Source organism: Penicillium crustosum (assembly GCF_028827405.1).
Source record: "Penicillium crustosum strain IBT 35664 chromosome Unknown utg000003l_segment0_segment0, whole genome shotgun sequence".
NCBI classification, from domain to species: Eukaryota; Fungi; Ascomycota; class Eurotiomycetes; order Eurotiales; family Aspergillaceae; genus Penicillium; species Penicillium crustosum.
The window spans coordinates 5,128,218-5,146,451 of record NW_026623124.1 but is presented as its reverse complement, the minus strand read 5'-3'; the positions used below and the strand labels follow the sequence as shown (position 1 = coordinate 5,146,451).

Here is an 18,234-nt window from a genome sequence, read left to right as displayed (position 1 = left end):
TTTGGGTCGTATCTTAAGATTCCTTTCAGTTGATCTCTAACTGTCTCATTTGATTAACTAGGTTGCTATAGAAAGTGCGGAATCCGATTCAATTTGTTTTCATCGAATGGATGTGTCTTAATCCAATGCCGAGCAATTTCCTCACGAGTAGCGAACCAGACACCCTCGTGGCCTTTTATGTAGTTAACAAGCTTGCGTAGTGCTTGAAAGCGCGCAGGCCGGCCAATCAGCCTGCTGTGAAGACCGATAGTCATCATCTTGGATTCACCGTTGCAGCCCTCTTCGTATAACACATCAAATGTGGCCTTGCAATATTCCAACCAGTCACGGGGATTAGTGAAGCCCGGCGAGGTGGTAAACTTGTTATCATTGACATCGTACGTATATGGAATCATCAGCAGGCCCTTGTGAGGATCCAAGGGGTGCGCTGTCCAGTAGGGCAGCTCATCTGAGTACGAATCGCTTTGATATAGCAACTCGAGCCCCTGCTGGTCAAACACATGGCACACCAATCCTTTGCTAGACACGGACGGGCGACCCATATACCATCCCCGTGGTGGATGGCCAGAGATTTCGCGGATAGCGTCGATATTCTTCTCGATTTGCTCCTTCTCAACTGCAAGCGGCAAGGCATGGTGATCAATCCAGCGATACCCGTGAGAAGAGATCTCATGCCCGCTTTGCACTAGATACCGTGCAGCATCGGGAGACTTCAGGATCGACTGACCTACCGCAAACACCGTCGCCTTGATCTTCTGTTGTTCGAGAAAGTGCGCCACTCGCCAGACGCCAACCCGGGTACCGTACTCGTACTGCGTTTCCATCTGTATGTCGCACTGGCCGGTGCGCACGGGCCGGCCCATGATCTAGTTCCCAGCTGCAGGTCAGCCGCCGTAGACTAGGTTGAGTCGGTATGTTTTATGGCGGTAAGGCTTACCTCTTGGAGGTCCGTTTAGTCCGTACGGGTCATGGTTGCTCCGATTCTATATGATTGCAGCTGGTTTGTAATATACAGGGGGAAAAGAAGGAAAAAAAGTATTTTCTGCAAATTCCACCATTATAAAGACCTGATTGATGATGAGAAATGCATTCAGATATAATATAAATGACGTCATACGATCCTAACCATTCACTAAGAGTAGACTTTGTCATCTGGGAGAACATATATGACTAAAAGGGGAGTATTACACTATTTCAAACTGCGATTATCCTTCCAAAAATTCAAATTAAGGCTCCTGTGATCAAAGTCGCTATCGTGGGAGCAAGTGGCGAAACTGGACAGTCCATTATCAACGGGCTGTTAGGTGCTTCTGACACGAAGTTTGTATGTGACAGTTCTTTTGCCCAGATACACTCATCCTCTGTAGTTGAGATTACCTACATTCAACAGGAGGTCAAGGCCTTCCTCGGCCAGAGTCTTTGAACAAACCTATCAATGCAGAACTCAAAAACCGGGGCGTAGATATCATACCTGTCAACTTGAGCGGCCCTCTGGACAAAATTACAGAGGTTCTCTCAGGTATCGATGTGGTCATCTCTGCTATTTTCTTTGGCAGTCTCGGGGATGAAAGTCCTCTCACAAATGCCACAAAAGCAGCAGGGGTGAAGTGGTTTGTCCAGTCGGCTTTCATGGTTGTTGTGCCCCCGAGAGGCGTTGTGGATTTCTGTGAGGTAATACGCGCTGCGGAGGACTACTTTGATGAAATCCACATGACGTTGCTGATGTCCTTTTTAGAAAGAAGAAAACTTCAACCACATCCAGAAAATACGTCTGCCGTACACGTACGTAGACGTTGGCTGGTGGTATCAAATCACACTTCCTCGTCTTCCTTCGGGACGTCTCGATTATCTCCTCCCTGGTGGCCGTCCTGACCAGCCTATTGGCCTGGATGGAAATGTACCAAGTGTATTGGCAGATATCAGGGATGTTGGACGCTATGTTGCAAAGATCATCGCTGATCCACGAACCCTGAACAAGAAAGTGCATGTATTCAATGAAGTTCACACACGAAATGAGGTATACAACTTTTTAGAGAGTGTAAGCGGAGAAAAGCTCGACCGCCAATACGTCAGTCTACATACTCCCCAAATCATGTTCTCGGTTGAAGAAATTATGTTCGATAAAAATACTAAATTTTTCTTGAGCACAGATATCGGAAGCAGAGGCCAAGGAACGCCTTGAACAGGCGCGTCATGCACTCGAACAAAATCAGAAAGATATTTCGGCATTGGCTATGCTGACGGTTTCTCAGCTATCCTTCTCTTGGGGAATCCGTGGTGATAATACCCCGGAACATGCTGCATATCTGGGTTATCTGAGCGGTAAAGATTTGTATCCGGACTTAAACTTTACGACGCTTAGGGACTATATGTTGGAGGCACCTGGAGGGAAAAGCAAGGGGGTTTATCAAGGAAGATAAATATCGAGGGAAACCAGTCCTTTCCGCGGAAAGTGTATCTTTCATGGCATGGTTACTCGGTTGAACCAAGCCGTAATGAACGGCAGAATATACGATGTCGCTACGGTATAATCGCTTATTGCAAATTGGATTTTGTCGCTTGAATTTCATCTATAGTCTTGGTTTCCTTCCAAGAGCCTTGTTGAAGGCTGTTAACTGTTTCTTTCTTCAAGTTGATGGCCCTTGATCTGATACTCAGCCTGAAGCCTATTAACAGTATGCTGTACAGGTAATCAATTGTGGGCGATCCAAGGCACGGTGACTTTCGAAATCGGATTTACCAATCAATGAATACTGAGTGCTTATTTTCTGGTCATATCATCAAGGTCTTAGGGCAGAGATTATTGAGCAAGCCATATTAAGATGAGGGCCGCAGTATTATGCCGCCATAGAGTATAATGGCGATTGAGATTTATTGTTCAACGGTCAAAGCATAACATTTAATTTCACGTGTCAAGATACACGACAAGGCAGATTTTGTTGACATCGTTTTTTAAATTTCCCAGGTCAGCTGATCAATTGCCAATCAATGCGCCATCCCCTTGTTATCCTTTTCCCCTCCTTCCACATCTCAGTTCCCCATAATTGTGATAGTGCGATTGATTCAAATCTCGGCAATGGGTCAGACAGTAGCCAAAGAGTCTCCCACAGAGTTTCTCCCACCAGTGCAAACCCGCGGTATGACCAATTTAAAATCAAGCCTTACGCGACGGAATTTACTGACAGACGCCAGAAAAACTTCAGGAACAATTCAAATGGCGCCTATCACGATTGTTCTTGAGTAATGTTAAAAGGGAATGGTTTCAGACTATTTTCAACATTTTCTGCACCGAATCAGATTCGGCAAAATGCAAGGCCTAGAGTCTATTCTTACTCAGCTTCACGAGGCTAACATGCTATAGTCTGGACGGTATCGGACTTAAAGGATTTCATGATGAGCACTTTTCCTCTCGGATTGGCCTCATACATAGCCGAAGCAGCTCCGATCATACACCGTTGCCTTCTACGGCTAGGGTCATTTCCATATCAAAATACTCCGCACTGCACCCTGTCGCTAGATGTGCTACGAACAGGAATGATTATTCTGCTTAGGCTGGAAGGAAGCAAGCTGCTAGATAGAGATAACAACGAAGCATCACTTGTTTACCCTGATAGTCTCAGTGCTGAACAACGAATCCTGTTGTTTCAAAGCTTGACAGAGTCGCAAGGGAGCTCCGCCAGATCGGCTCGAAACCTAGGAGACGACTATCACCTTCACAAAGCTCTTGAAGTTATTGTGTATGGGAATTTTAAGCGCAATGTGCAGTTTCCGACCGCTGTGAGCCAAGGACCCCAATATCCCCCTCCGGAACATTTTCCTTCCTCAAACTCTACATTGACAAGCGGATCAATCCCAAACGAAGATTTTAGGCCCCTTCTTCGGCTGATGCTCCTTACTCAGTTGCATGTTGCTGGTCTTGACCCAGACATTTTTACATTCTCCCTATCGGAGATTGAAGCAGCGACGGATTGCCTATTGGCAGCATTCTTACATGACGGATGGTCATCAACCGCTGTATCCTTTACAGCCTTTGACAACATTATTGGCAATTCAATGGTGCGTATTAAAATACGCCATTAACAACAAATAGTTATATACTGACACTAAGCAGCAAAACGCGTTCCTGGGTCTACGTCGAGTTCTCGGGCCTTTGCATTCGGCCAAACCCATTCCATCCCCGACTCTCCCATCATCGGTGACTAAAGCACAGAACGCGTTGAAAAAACTGTTTGCGCCATCAGTCAAGACACAGCCTCCTCCTAAGGGGCGAATCATGAATCTTCCTCTCCTAAGTCAGCTTTCAATGAGCCTACCCCAAGACTTTCCTATCGAAACACCAGAAATCCTTCATTCTTCTCAGAAGGTAAATATCAAGGCTCTAAAGTCTTGCCTGTCCACAACTGGACTAGCCAGGATTCTACTGGTGTCTGGAAAGACTAGTCAAGGGGATGCCATATTAGGCGCATACTTCCCTAAAGATTCCTCGCCTGCCAGTATGAATATGTCGAGCGTGATATTTCAACTGGCACCAGTACATCAAACGTTTCACCAGGCCGAAAAGCTGTTGCCGTCTAAGGGACCCGATGTTGAACACAGCATGCGTTTGACGCTTGCTATTGAGGATATATCTCTCGTGTTGAGCGGTGAGTCGTCAACAGGAACTTTAACTGCGAAATCCAGAGAGCACACCAGCCAAGAGTTGCTTGTTAATGCTGTAGAGGTTCTGAGCTTTCAGGGATGCATGGTCAGCATCGATACTTTTGAATAACCTTTTCTCTCATGCCTTATCACTATACTGATGCTCTACTTTGGATTTAGACAGCAGTGTCATAGATGCATTTATATATCCTCAAAGTTACTACAGCTAGAAAAATTGGAAGCAATTGTAATTCATTTCCCAATCCTTTTGCTTGCTAGGTCTTGACGAAGTAAATATATAAATACGGATAGATGAGATTTCATCCATAATATAGAAAAATGCAGAATCCATCTGCAGGCTCTCATTCTGCTCGACAGATACGTATATTGAAAGTTGCGAGCGATTGGATTATTTGGAGTCGATGGACTTGCCACAGAATGATGCCTATCGTGATTTTGCTAAAACAGACTTAGGGTTTTAGAAATAATCAATGCGAACGGGTGGATGTAAAAAATGCCTCATTTTCAGATCACAACAACTCTCTACCTCGTATATAAATATAAATATATTGATGTTGTTGGTTTCATCCACTCGAAAATCTACCGCCCCCAACATCATCACGGCCCTCTAAATCGCCGACGCCAAGTTGCTGCACGAATCCTCCAACACGACAAAAATAGAAAATTGAAGAGTTGGTTTATCTTCAGACACCGAATTACCATTATGTTAGCCTTGAGAATCAGCAGTTATGGGTAAGTCGAATGTACGTCCAGGCATCTATACACTACGCCTGCGCCAAAATGCTGCTTATATATTCGTTATATTTCCTTTCATAGAGGTAATAATCTATGAGAGGTTGGTTCTATCCACTTTTTTTATATGAATGAGCAAGCTATTACAATAATGGGTATCCTTCCGCTTTTCTCCCGTCTTCCATCCCGGTACTCGGATTCACTTAGCGTCACAAATATAACAGATCGACAGGTCTCTCATCCCTTTGATAGATCTTTATATCTCTACCATAAGTCTAATCAGAAGGGCCCTCGTCAATGGCTTGTGGGCATTAAATCAAAACTCAATCCAATTATTCTGGGAAAGAAAGCAAACCGGAACCGAATTTTTGTAGTGCCGATTCTCGTTATTGTAGTGGGCGGTAACTTTGTCCCGTAAGTGTTCATCCTAAATTTCTCTTAGAGTGTGGTTCTCGCTCGTCCTTGCACTGGTTGATCCCCTCAAACCTTTAGTGTCATCGAACGGACCACAAATAATTTTCCAAAAATGGAAAAGACCGGCAGATTCAGTCGCTGCACTAAGCCCTGGACACAAATAGCACCCAATGGACCAATCAAACACCACGCCTGAATTTAGACAGACGCAGGTACGGTTGCACGATACAGATCCCAGCGTCGATCCACGGGCAGTAGATCAAGGAGGTTCTATTTGTGGCCGGGAGAAGAGATTGGAAGGATTTACAAGGGTCCATCGACGAACCTAGTCTTGACAGACCGTCAGATTACGGAAGGAGCGGATTTCCTTTGCTTGTGAGGTCGTTCGGGGTAGGTTAGAGATTTGGAATATCACACAGACTTTGCAACGAGATCCGATCCGCGGTTTAGTTGCCCTCGCAAGAGAATGATTGGTCCTTCGTCGAATGGCAAGCTGCTGCTGTCTCTATCTGGTCTATAGAACGTTCTAGAAGCTATGTATGTTCTTCAAGAACCTCCCCCAATGAGTTAAATCTCTTCGAACCCGACGCTTCCTCTCCCTGTCTGCTCCGATTCGATCGCCAGCCTGCCAACTCTAGCAGATAGCTTTTTAAAGCTAATGTCAATTTTGGAAGCACAAGATGGTTGGTGGGTCCCCTGTACTGATAGTATTGTCCTGTCACCCTGATACGCACTACTCATACATTATGATTAGACCTATATCTATAATACTGGGTCGTGACCCACAGACCTACTAGAGAATACAACCATCATACACATGCTACAAGAATGGTAGATCTAAACGGATCTCCAGTTTGTGCACTAGAGACCGAGAAACCGATTGAAATTGAAGAGTAATCGTAACCTCTGGAGGTATTACAGCAACTAGTGTAGATATCATTTACACCGGGCTGAATTGTATCGAAACGCAGTACATTCGATCCTGCAGCGGGGCTAATTGGCCCGTGGAATGCGATCGCCCTAACTATAGAAAAATATAAACAGAATGAGCAACATCAACCAGGAAAGTATCGTTTGTTCATTATGCGAATTCATGCGGATCAGTCCTTGCTCATTCCGAAGCATACACGTCAGTACTCTTTGTCAATCTTGCCTTAAACAGTGCATTTCAGAACCGCAACTTGATTCCCAGAAAATGACTCCAGGCCCCCAGCCGCATTCGTACTCAGGCCAATAGCATTGTTACTCAGGCCCCCAATCGGCCTGCTCTGAGAATAATGCGACCGATTGTGGCTACTACTTATATGAAAGACCCTTCTTCCTAAGCTCACGCAAGCTTTACCCTTTTTCAAGCCCCAATGTACGCCCTATAGCGGTTATTCTATGGATTCCTCGAACTAGCTCCGCACAAACGTAGCAAATCCGTTGAGGTGCTTTGCTTAGGCTTACCTCGCACCGGAACCGAGTTATTAAGCGTGGCCTTGCGAATTCTGGGCCTCCCAGCATATCATGGCTGGGACTTGGTCTTCGAGCCAGATGACAGCAAGTTGCAACACTGTACAGAGCTAGTGCGGAGGAAATACAACGGTGCTGGCGATGGCGACGTGAAAACTACCAGCGAGGAGTTCGACATTCTCATCGGTGATAACCAGGCTGTGGTTGACTCCTTGTCCCTTTTTTTGCTCCTGAGCTGCTCGCCGCCTACCCAGACGCCAAGATGATCCTCAATGTGCGTCCCGATATAAACGCTTGGTACCCCAGCATCGAAAAAACCATCGTCCAAGGGGTCGATCAATCATGGACTATGCGGGGGATGCAGTGGTTCTCTGCGGAGTTTCATTGGCTGTACAATCTTTACTTAAGTTATGGATATCCAGGCCTGTTTCACAGTGTGACCACCACAGATGGTATGCAGTGAAACGCCAAGTGGGTCTATCGCGACCACTGCAACAAGGTCCGGGGTATGGTACCTAAGGATAAGTTGCTTGAGTGGTCTGTCGAGCATGGCTGGGAGGCGCTTTGCAAGGTATTATTGGGAGGAATCTGGATTTTTCTCAAAACTATGGCTGATGACAGAGATAGTTTCTCGACAAGCCTGTTCCCGACGAGCCCTTCCCCCGAGCTAATCCTCCAGGAAGTTACACCGAGCGCACAGATGAACTCGTCAAAAGGCACCTCATTTAATGTCTGCACAACTTCACTATAACCGCCGTGGCTCTAGGCGGCATTACCACTGTCATTGTAATTTGGTGGCAGGGACGGATCCCAGAGACTACATGGCTAAGCGATCTCCTTGGATGATTCACTAAAATGACCTAAAATCAATGTATGGAATGGAATTTCAATTATAACGTTAAAGGATGTCAATTTGACCCATACTTTCCAGATCACTTCAGGCAAGTGACTTCACTTCAAGTTGGGCTCGACAAAGAATCTTTATGTGTAGGTGGTAAATCTGATTTCGATTCACCCTGTACAGTATATAGGATAAAAACCTCAAACAAAGGCCGCTGGCCAAAGGTCTCCCAGATAGTATAGACAAGTATCCAAATGTCGGAGGCAAAATAGAGGGGCTTATCAGAGAACCTGGCCTCAGGTGGCTGGAGGATAGGAGGGTTTTATGCGGATTGAAAGATTCTCCAAAGTTGTTAATAATGATCTTCTCCTCCACTAAAATCATATTATCGCTACAAGCGCCAAACCAACCGGGAACGTATACAATAGCTGGTACGCCCTCCGACAATGGATTTCCATCGATACGAATAACAGCCTCTAGATTAGGCTCTCCCAATCTTTCGTATAAGTCTGACGTTGGAAAACGATCAATTCCTTTGGGAAACTCGACTAGAGCGGTGCCTAGACGAAGTTCCGTAGCAGTCAATTATGCAATCCAGCTGCAATTATCTACAATAAAGGACTTGGTGCGCCTTGCCGTCACTATGGGCCGAGCGCGGCAGATGTCGTCGAAGAGCCGAGTTACATGACCCCGGTCCTCGGGCTTTTCCAGTTCGCATGCCGCAATAAACAGAGGCCAGAGTGAGAGCTTGATATCTTGAGGCGATCCGGAAATATGAGCCATGACCTCGTAGGCTATGCTGAGAGCTTTCATATCTGCTTCTGTCGAGCTTACTAGGCAGTGGTAAGTCCCATCAGCCGGTCAGCGTGGCGCATAGAGTGCTTATATAGCCAAACGGAGGGCTCTATTTTGGTGCGCTGCATGCGGGAGAGCGAGATCAGGAGACATTTTCATGTCACAACTCTGACAAAGTATTTCGCCATGTCATTCAGCCCCTTTACCTCACGGGTGTGAAATTACAGAACCATAGATACGTTGTCAATGAGTGCGGAGAGTGTGGTTCCACTGCCGTCAGATCAAGGGTCCACGAGCTGGGTAATCGATTATGGTTGCCTGGTCTTAACATACCTCAACCCTACAAAGCGCAAGTAGCAGCATCAAACCCAGCTCTAGGCTATTTCCGTCCTTGTTAGTCAGCTGTAGGCGACTGAGAAGTTGCATCTTACGATTCGACACTAAGGCATATTCTACAGCATATTTTGACGTAGTTTTCTCCAACCGTAGCTAAAGCTTCACCGACTGTTGTGGGACTCTGCTGCAAAAGTGAAATGATAGCTCTGTTCATCTTGTGAATGAAGAACTCGTTGCTCATAACCATTTCTGAAGGGTGCCTCATAAAGTAGACTTCGATCAAAGGTTTCTCCGCTGCCAGGATCATGCTCAGAGGGATCAGGACGGGTCCTTTCAGGGGAGAGGGCTCTTTGGTAGATGCTTCTAGGATCATTGATCTCATATAATCTGCCGCGCTAATCGGTGTTATCGAACTTACCGTGTCAACAATCCAGGTGTCTATCGCCCTTTCTTCTGTCCACCCTTCATCTTCCATCGGCGTCCGTAAAGAGGGCGTAAAAGCACTAGATACAAAAGCTGCTCGACGTTTCGCTGCGACCGAGCCTGGTGGAGCACCGGAGCCCCTAGGTGATATCATGCTGCGTTCACGTGCATAGGATAACCGACCCTATCCGCTATATTTGCGGTCTCGATAAGCGCAGGTCCCACACGACGGATACACCTCATCGCATTTGACCTTAGCATTCTTGCAGTCGATGCATCCCTTGCGCGACTGGGTCGTCATGGCCCATGAGTATGGGAGAAGAAGATAGCGTGCGAAGCAACCCCGCTTTATGCTATCAGATAGCCTCCGGAATATCCGTACTTTAGGACACGCCAATATGACTACGCTACCCCATAAAACTCGATAAGAAGCTGTGATACGACATGGAGGAAACTACAATACGCACTGTTTAATCCAACCAGAGCTCTTCATCCCTTGCTATTTCCAAACGTCCTTGGAGTGGTCCATTTTAGGGGGATAGATATGGAGCCAGCAACCCTTCGGAGGCATATTCAACGCGGGACCTATAACTTTGAGTCTGCAAAGGCTGTCTTTGACGACTGTTTTATGGCCTATGTATCTTACGTCGACTATGGTCTACCACAGTGCCTGCCCATGATTCCGTTGATCAAGAAGGAAGAAGACGAGGAAGATGAAGTTGACAAAAGCTTCTTAGGTGACTAAGATCCTACAAATGAAGTTAAAGAGAAGAATATTAAAAAATGTCGTCTACCTATATGGACATCCCAGTACTAGGATTATAGAGTTAGTTAGAGATGCTAGCCGAGAGACCCACAATATAGGCCACAACGCCGAAGAGACTCAGTCAAGGGCATTGGATCCGGTCAAGGTTTGCATCATGGCTACAAAAGGTAGTGTACTTTCAAGCCCCATCGTTGATTTTTGCTGATATTTCCAAGTCGATGGTCTTGTGCTTTCTTCAGTCCCAAACGGCCATACATTCAACTAGCACTCAGCGGTGATACACGGAACATGCACACCTATCAAGAGCAAAGCCGTCAAGCGCAGTCATACACGCCGCCACTAACTATATTGTTGCCAATCGATGGGAGGAGGTAAACCCTATAGCGTCATGCCAGGTCAGCTTGGTCTATGTGATCAAGGTGAAAGTCGACAGTTTATCCGTTAAGACGCGCACAGGACCGCCCGGGATACATCCAAGGAACATGGAGGTCGATAGGCCGGACAACGAAACCCCACCGTGGGTAGGCGTTATCCCGATGTGGGAACAACTGGGGGAACCGGTAGACAGCGGCTTGACTCCTAGGGCGAAGGTGTCCGACAACTTGAGAGGATATATTGACGGGAGAAATCAAAGACAGCAAGCTTATTCGAAATATGTAGCAAATTAATATACATTCAATTTCGGTTGTGCTCGCGGCTTTCCCGCTCTTAATAACAAGTTCACCACTACTACGCCCAAGTTTCAACTCTGATGACATATTTAAACAACTTCAAACCAATAAATTAAACCCCCGTTGTAACGAACTTGGATATAACGAATACCTAGATTTAACGAAATAAAACCGGTGCTTCATTTGATCCACCATACTAATAACGAATTTTTCTCGTTACTACGAATTTCGGTATTTCGTCATTTCTCCCATACAAAATTTGTTCCAAGGAGGTTTGTTACGTTATTTTGCCTCAATATTAACCAATTAAATGCCTCGCTAGACAGTCACGTGGCACTTGACCAAATTCAGCCAATGAAGATGCCTCGCCGATCGATCTTAACTATCCATGAATGTACCTGCCTCAAAATTAGCTCTATAAAAGTAGTTAGTTACGAAAGGTTAGTAAAGGTAAGGAAATCAAGGATATAGAAGCGGAATTATATTAGGAACCTTTTTAAGGTATACAATGGTGGTTAAACCCTAAATACAACATAATATATTTAATATATATAGCACCTGGATTTTACGAATACCTGGATTTAATGAATTTTTCACCCTGTGTCAATTGATTCGTTATAACGGGGGTTTACTGTGATATATACTCTTTACATTTACTTACTATCACTTAAGATATTAACTAATTTTATTAGTAATAGCTTATAATTATATATCGATATTGAAACCCTAGTAATAATTGATTGCATTATTCAGAGCATATCAAATGCTGAGGACAGAGAGTAGCAGAGGACCTGACCCAAATAAAGCCTGGATTACGCACTTTGGCTCTTGTGGATGAAGCAGCTGCGTCTGAATACTTGAAGTAGACAGCTGAGATACATCAATAGATGCAAAAGCGCGGTGGATATCCTCCTTAATGTCCTCAATATGTTCAATACCAATGGACAGATGCATGTGGTCCTCTGTGACTCCCGTATCAAATCTATGTGCATCAGTGAGCTGCTGGTGAGTAGTGGTCCAAGGATGCATAAGCGATATCCTCGAGTCTCCAAGGCTAGAAATAAAGATCATGTCCATTTGAGATCAAAATAGAGAACAACCTTCGTAATGTTGATGATCATTTGAAACCATTCACATAATTTGAATTCCGCCTCCTTGCCGCCTTCAATGTCAAATGATAAAACTGCTCCATATCCCTGTTCAAGATATTTATCGGCATTCAGGTGGCACGTGCGATATTTATCCCCTGTACAACCATGGCACCTAAAAACTTTTAAGTAGTGTATTATAACCAGCACTCAGGCTCGGTCGTCCACCCCCTATTGGAGAGCCAACATAGCCAGACTCGTTTATAAGTTAAGTGAATACTATTTTTCTACGTAATTCAGATGTAAACGTTCGTTCGGACTATACAACTAGGCTCTACGAACTATCAGGATCGCTCAACTCGATTTGGTATATAGATATAACCCCGTCATTTCGACTATATCGTACTAGTTCACTCACTTCCGCTCCAACCCGACACAAGCTTTCATGAATATGATCTATAACTGGAGAAGCGCAAGTGCAGCACCGAGTAGAGCCACCGCTCCCTTGGGGGCACTAAACTGAGGCAACGCAGCGCCAGTCGACTGCAGAGCGGACGCGGAGGCACTGGTGGATGAAGCGTCGGCAGAGGTGAAAGAAGTTGTCGTGGAAGAAGAGGTAGAAGAGGAGGTGGTGGTCGTGTCTGCGATGAAAAAAAGGTATGTTAGTATAATCGCTTTGTAACATTGTGCGGAGTTGCGTCATGCCTGAAGACAAAGCACTAGTCGATGACGGAGTTGAAGATGCCGAGGACGTCAGGGTGGTGGTGACGGATGCAGAAGTTATCGCACCAGATGTCGTGGAAGAAGTGGAGGAGGAAGAAGTGGTGGTGATGGAAGATGTGGAAGAAGAGGAAGAGGTGGAAGAAGACGAGGACGTGGTACCATCATCCGAAGCGCCCTTCTTGACAGTAAAAATGTTACTGACGGCGAGCTGACCCGCAGAATCAATTATCTGGATCTCGTAGTCATCTCTAAAGCATGACAGAATGGTATTAGCTCTGTTCTTCTCTATTCACCCACTCTATCTTCTACATACCCGTTAGAAATGCTAGGGTTAGGCTGGGTCGTGTATTCGCCGGCAGAGGTCTTGACGTTATCGGCTAATTTGGTCTGGAAGGAGCCATCCTGACTTCGGAGGATGATACTGATTACTGAAGGATCACTGGAATCGCTAGTGAATTTGATAGTTTTGGCAGTAGAGAAATCCCACACCGTGTCTGATGACGGGGTGGTGACGGTGATGGCAAAGGCCGATGAGAGGAGGCTCAGGGCGGTGATGGTGAATGAGTAGCGCATTTTGATTGAATGGAATTACTGAATAATTGGAGAGGGAGTTGGGGGATATCCCAATGTTTCCTAGGAAAAGATTATATATTTTTGGTTGGTAGACCGAGAATTATATTGTTAAACGATCTACATATGTATATACAGAGACCAGTAACTTCCAGCTGAAGCCGAGCGCATTGAGAATACGAGATATTGGAAGCCTTGCATAGAAGCATAATGTGATCTCCAGCATGAGCTGAGCCTCTTGTGGAGAGGCTGGAAAAAATTCAATGGTCATTCTAGTGCCCACGTAAGGTAACAACGAATAGGCACTGCCCGGGTGTTCCAAGGTTAGAATCAGCTGTCTCAGTGACCCGCCCTGTTGTGTTGGGTTCATAAAAGTGATCATTGCACCTTATCTTTCCAATCAAGTGTCCAAAACAGATTGTGTGCTGTAGTTCTTGCTAATAAAAGGTTCAACCTGCAAGTAAGGGCTACTATCATGTCAGCGCTAGGTGCACATGGTGACCTTTGGTGCTTGCCAATAAAAGATTAAACTTCCAACTAAGAGCTACTATCATGTCAGCGCTAGGTTAGCGTTTTAAGAAGTGCAGTAAATACTCCGTACCGGGTTCACCGACCGGGCTGGAATCGGGGTTATCATAAATTAGACATCTGTTTTCGTTGTATTGTATCGTAACTTACAACAGAGAAAGATTACGGGCCATGACTGGTAACATTCAACAGATAAGCTACATATGTACATGTAGGTCTGCATGTCGTCTTACTGTGTTCCAATGTTGTGCCCAATAGGTAAAAGCGATTGTCGGGATTCTTGCCCAAGTATGGAATCTCTAGTTGCTCAACGTGTCTCCTAATTTTCCGTGGTACTTCGCCAGATGCAATATGAAAGCAATAAAATTAAATATATGGAGTATCTCGTCTATAGTAAAACCCCTGCACAAGCCGTCCAGAAAAAAAAAAGGTTAAAACAAAAACAAAAAACTGTTACGCAGTACATGAGACATCATCGAAACAGAAGGAATGGCGGTCTAGAGAATTAGATGAAAACGTAGGACGTGGTCAACGCAGCCGTGAGTATCAATGTCCTCATCTCCCACGCCAAACCGAATACTGAAATACCAGCGCCGGTGGAGGTCTTTGGACTTGCCGAAGAGGCTGTCGATGTTTGGTTGTGATTTGGACAAATACTGGTGCTTCGGTTTAAGCTTTCTGTAGGATAGTACACTCGGGGTCCTCCATCCGAGCCGAGGTCGACATCAAGATTTCCGCTTGAATCAGTCACGAATGTTTTGCAAGACAAGAGCTCAGTAACATTTTGGCCGGAGGAAAATCCTGTGCCGTCAGAGCCAAGGGTGATCTTGGCGGTGGAGTTGGTGGCTGGCTTGGCTCCTAGGTTGGACACGACGCTCACAACTTGGTTACCAGTAAATCCCTTACGCATGGCCAAAATATTTGTTGAGTTGTAGATTGGCAATGATAGGTACGATAAATAATCGCTACCTGACTTCGGGGCGATTGTGGACTTTTTTCCGTCGCCGCTCGCATACGATCGAATGCGGTTCAATGATTGGACTAGCAAAGGCAGGGACGTCGAGTTCATCGAGTACTTGGTAAGCCACAGGGCCTCCCGATTGACAGGGTTGAATGCACCTGACAGGTGTTGTTCTTCACCATAGTAGACTGTATTATTCTTATTAGTATATTTGGGGTTCGTTTCGATTTGAGTAGGCGGCAACATACGGATGGGGATACCGTCAGCGAGCATGCTGATCGTGAGAATGTTGCGAGCCAGCTAATCAGGAGTGACAAAGTCAATACATGCTGACAAAACTCTGGACGCACTCGACTTACCGATATGTCTGACGTATACGAGCCAAAGCGAGGAACGTCCTGATTCGATGTGAAAGTTCCCAGGGGCAGTACATCCTCACAATTTGTCCTGACGTAGTCGATAGACTCTATGATCCTGTTCAAGTCTCCGTCGGTCGTGTTAAAGGCCTCCGAGATGATATAGTACCTAAGGGTGTCAACATGCCCTCTGTTCATTTAGACGAGTTACTCACAACGGATAATTCAAAAGTCCGCTTAGACTGGGCTGTAGAGAACAGTAACCAGCTGCGTCTCTTGTGGCACCTTCCCCCATAGTGAAAACACCCGCTGACTTGCTGAAATTGGAGAAGAAGGCGGGGGCAATATTTAAGACACTGTCGATTCGCAAGCCATCAACTACGAAGGATAACGGTTAATAATTCCGTCGGATAGAGAGGGAACGTATATACATACTGGAGTAGTTTGAAACCAACTGCGAAACCCAGGTTCCCAGAATCTGCTGGACTTCCTGGTCCTCATTTCGCAGATCTGGAAGCGATATGGTGTTGTCACCCATCCAGCACTGATGAATACTTAGCAATGCTCTCGTAACACGCGGTGGCAGACTTACATCCAAGACACATGTGTCATTCGAAGGGTCCTCAGAAAGTAGCTTGTAGTCGTGGAAATACTTCTGGTCATTGAATGGATTGAACGTGCTGTAGTCGACGGTAGAGGCATTTCCGGCCCAGGCCATGTCACCGACGACGATGTCCAGCATCAAGTACTATTTTTCACGTCAGTTTCGTTAGTAGACATGGCAGCGGGCGACTCACCATGCCACGGTCATGCAACGCGGTAGATAATGCTTGGAGGTCATCGGAAGTACCAAAATGAGAGTTGATAGAATACAGGTCGTTTGGCCAGTACCCATGGTATGCTATCATCCATCAATCGTTAGTTCTCTATATCCGCTGACAGTAGGGATGACTATACCTGCGAGATCCACCGTGCGAGTTGACTCCTGGCTTTGCACCGGAGAGATCCAAACTGCATCGAAGCCGAGTTCCTGAATATAATCCAGCTTATTGATGATGCCCTGGAAACTCCCTCCACAATAATCTCCCAGTCCTGCATCACAAGAGGCGGTGGTTGAGTTATCGGATCGAGCAAAGCGATCGGTAACCACTTGGTAGACTGAGCGACCGAGCCATTGGTCTCGAGAAGCCGCCTGTACTGTCCCAATGGCAGCAACCACCAAAACATTCCACCACCACATTGTCGGTGGCGTTTGCATGACAGGTGGAAGGAGAATCAAATGACGATGGAATGAGAGACAATGAAAAGGTTACTCAAATTAAAAATTTGAATTTGACAACATGTGAATGTCATATACATATGTACCTATGTTGTAGGTACGGAGTACGAAGTACACAAACTACTAGATCAAAATGATGTACAGTAAGGTACAGTGGGTATTGTATTGTATGTGTAATACATCCCTCCATATACAGTGGCGTTGCATGAGTATTTGCACCCCAGTACCTCGGAAGGCTTAGGCCCCACTTATTTTCTGCCGTTTAAAACTTCTCATTTAGAAACACCTAACTAACTAGCTAGTAACTAGTATGCCAACCTTCGTATTTAATAACCTCTTCCACCCGGTGCGGCATAGTCTCTGCTAAATTTACAAAGTGGTGCACTGTCAGATTCTCCCATGCATACTGCGCTGCATCTACTAGCTCGGCCCAGGTCTCCTGATTATTAGGCATCTCTCGTAACCAAGGCCTTAGCCTTAAGATATCTGCCTTTAATAACGCCCAGAGGTTCTCAATCGGGTTTAAATCAGGTGAATAAGGAGGCCAATCCATAACATTTACACCTATCTCGCGTAGTAGTTCTTGAACTATATACGCAGTGTGTGTAGGTGCGTTATCATGTTGGAAGATAGCATCTTCATTTGCAAGTAAGGTAGGAAGGATACCACGGTAGAGACTATAAATAACCTCTTTTGTAATACCCTTCCGCTCTGCATTTGGATCTCCGTATAGAGGAATAAGGCCAGTTTTCCGTGGAGCACCTGAGAAACAGGCCCAAAACATCTGTTTTGACTGCTTCCCTTTCGAGAGTGTCATTTGAATACCGGAATTCCGATTTTGAAGCTGATCTTTAGGAGGAATAAAAGTCCACTCCTTCCGAGCACCTTGTCCACGTTCAACTGTAGTCTCATCCGACCAAAAGACCCTTTTCCAGTCCTCAGGTGTAAAGTGGCGATAGGTAAGGGCCCAATTAAGACGTTTTGCAGCGTGAATAGGCGTAAGATAGGGTCGATTCATCTTCCGCCATTTTCGAAGGCCCATTTCGTGGGTTAAACGCCAGATTGAGTGCGCTTTAACCTTATAATCGACCTCAGCAAGTAGATCCTCACGCGTAATATCAGGACGGGACTGAATAGCATCATACACACGATCTCGGTCCTCTTCAGTAAGCTTCCTTGGACCACCAAGGCGAGGCATTGAGATACCATGGGAGCGCTTTGTTTCCTGGCGTAAGGTGTAATGAATAGTTGAAAGAGGGATATGAGGGTACGCGTGCTTTTGAATACGTTTAGCACCCCATTTTGCTGAGCGTTTTAGCTCACATATACGCTCGCGAACGTGCGGTGGAAGCTCTGGGCCACGGGCCATAGTAGTAGAGTATAGAGAAAGAGTTAGAAAGGTAAAAAAAAATAGGAAGAAGAGGGGGTAATAGCCTGTATAATACTAGTATACTGCGCGCTGCGCGTAGTCGCGTAGTATACTAGTAGGAATAGGTAGGCGGTATAGAATAGCGGTGAAGTGACGGAAGTACTGGGGTGCAAATACTCATGCAACATGACTGTACATGGATATGATCTGTTCCTGGTGTTTCCGGTAATGTAATCTGTCGGCCCGATCGGCAGGCTTTGCTGATCCT

The 18,234-nt window shown here is 45.6% G+C and overlaps 8 protein-coding genes across 8 annotated transcripts; 4 read left to right on the top strand and 4 right to left on the bottom strand.

Moving 5' to 3' along the window:
- Positions 1-65: 65 nt before the first annotated feature.
- N7487_009055 (Glycoside hydrolase/deacetylase beta/alpha-barrel) lies at positions 66-863 on the bottom strand (the record flags this gene model as incomplete). The annotated part of the gene is made up of 1 exon (XM_056876785.1): positions 66-863. One exon carries the CDS (start codon positions 861-863, stop codon positions 66-68), a length of 798 nt encoding a protein of 265 aa, XP_056728973.1.
- Positions 864-1,166: 303 nt separating this feature from the next.
- On the top strand, positions 1,167-2,420 carry N7487_009054 (uncharacterized protein; the record flags this gene model as incomplete). Its single annotated transcript, XM_056876784.1, has 5 exons — positions 1,167-1,181; positions 1,232-1,304; positions 1,391-1,671; positions 1,736-2,068; positions 2,151-2,420. The coding sequence occupies 5 exons, from the start codon at positions 1,167-1,169 to the stop codon at positions 2,418-2,420; spliced, it is 972 nt and encodes a 323-aa protein (XP_056728972.1).
- Positions 2,421-3,363: 943 nt separating this feature from the next.
- N7487_009053 (uncharacterized protein) lies at positions 3,364-4,768 on the top strand (the record flags this gene model as incomplete). Its single annotated transcript, XM_056876783.1, has 2 exons — positions 3,364-4,056; positions 4,112-4,768. Coding segments are annotated over 2 exons (1,350 nt in total), but the record flags the coding sequence as incomplete, so codon positions are not given.
- Positions 4,769-7,057: 2,289 nt separating this feature from the next.
- Positions 7,058-8,011, top strand: N7487_009052 (sulfotransferase family protein; the record flags this gene model as incomplete). Its single annotated transcript, XM_056876782.1, is given in 4 exon segments — positions 7,058-7,165; positions 7,179-7,463; positions 7,496-7,696; positions 7,733-8,011. Coding segments are annotated over 4 exon segments (873 nt in total), but the record flags the coding sequence as incomplete, so codon positions are not given.
- A 1,382-nt stretch (positions 8,012-9,393) lies between these two features.
- Positions 9,394-9,956, bottom strand: N7487_009051 (transcription factor domain-containing protein; the record flags this gene model as incomplete). The annotated part of the gene is made up of 3 exons (XM_056876781.1): positions 9,394-9,627; positions 9,651-9,839; positions 9,894-9,956. 3 exons carry the CDS (start codon positions 9,954-9,956, stop codon positions 9,394-9,396), a joined length of 486 nt encoding a protein of 161 aa, XP_056728969.1.
- A 243-nt stretch (positions 9,957-10,199) lies between these two features.
- On the top strand, positions 10,200-10,400 carry N7487_009050 (FMN-binding split barrel; the record flags this gene model as incomplete). Its single annotated transcript, XM_056876780.1, has 1 exon — positions 10,200-10,400. The coding sequence occupies one exon, from the start codon at positions 10,200-10,202 to the stop codon at positions 10,398-10,400; it is 201 nt and encodes a 66-aa protein (XP_056728968.1).
- A 2,236-nt stretch (positions 10,401-12,636) lies between these two features.
- Positions 12,637-13,476, bottom strand: N7487_009049 (GPI anchored serine-threonine rich family protein; the record flags this gene model as incomplete). Its single annotated transcript, XM_056876779.1, has 3 exons — positions 12,637-12,821; positions 12,970-13,151; positions 13,217-13,476. 3 exons carry the CDS (start codon positions 13,474-13,476, stop codon positions 12,637-12,639), a joined length of 627 nt encoding a protein of 208 aa, XP_056728967.1.
- Positions 13,477-14,506: 1,030 nt separating this feature from the next.
- On the bottom strand, positions 14,507-16,558 carry N7487_009048 (alpha-amylase; the record flags this gene model as incomplete). The annotated part of the gene is made up of 8 exons (XM_056876778.1): positions 14,507-15,150; positions 15,211-15,262; positions 15,322-15,487; positions 15,534-15,696; positions 15,754-15,862; positions 15,911-16,066; positions 16,116-16,219; positions 16,276-16,558. 8 exons carry the CDS (start codon positions 16,556-16,558, stop codon positions 14,507-14,509), a joined length of 1,677 nt encoding a protein of 558 aa, XP_056728966.1.
- Between the last annotated feature and the right edge of the window lie 1,676 nt (positions 16,559-18,234).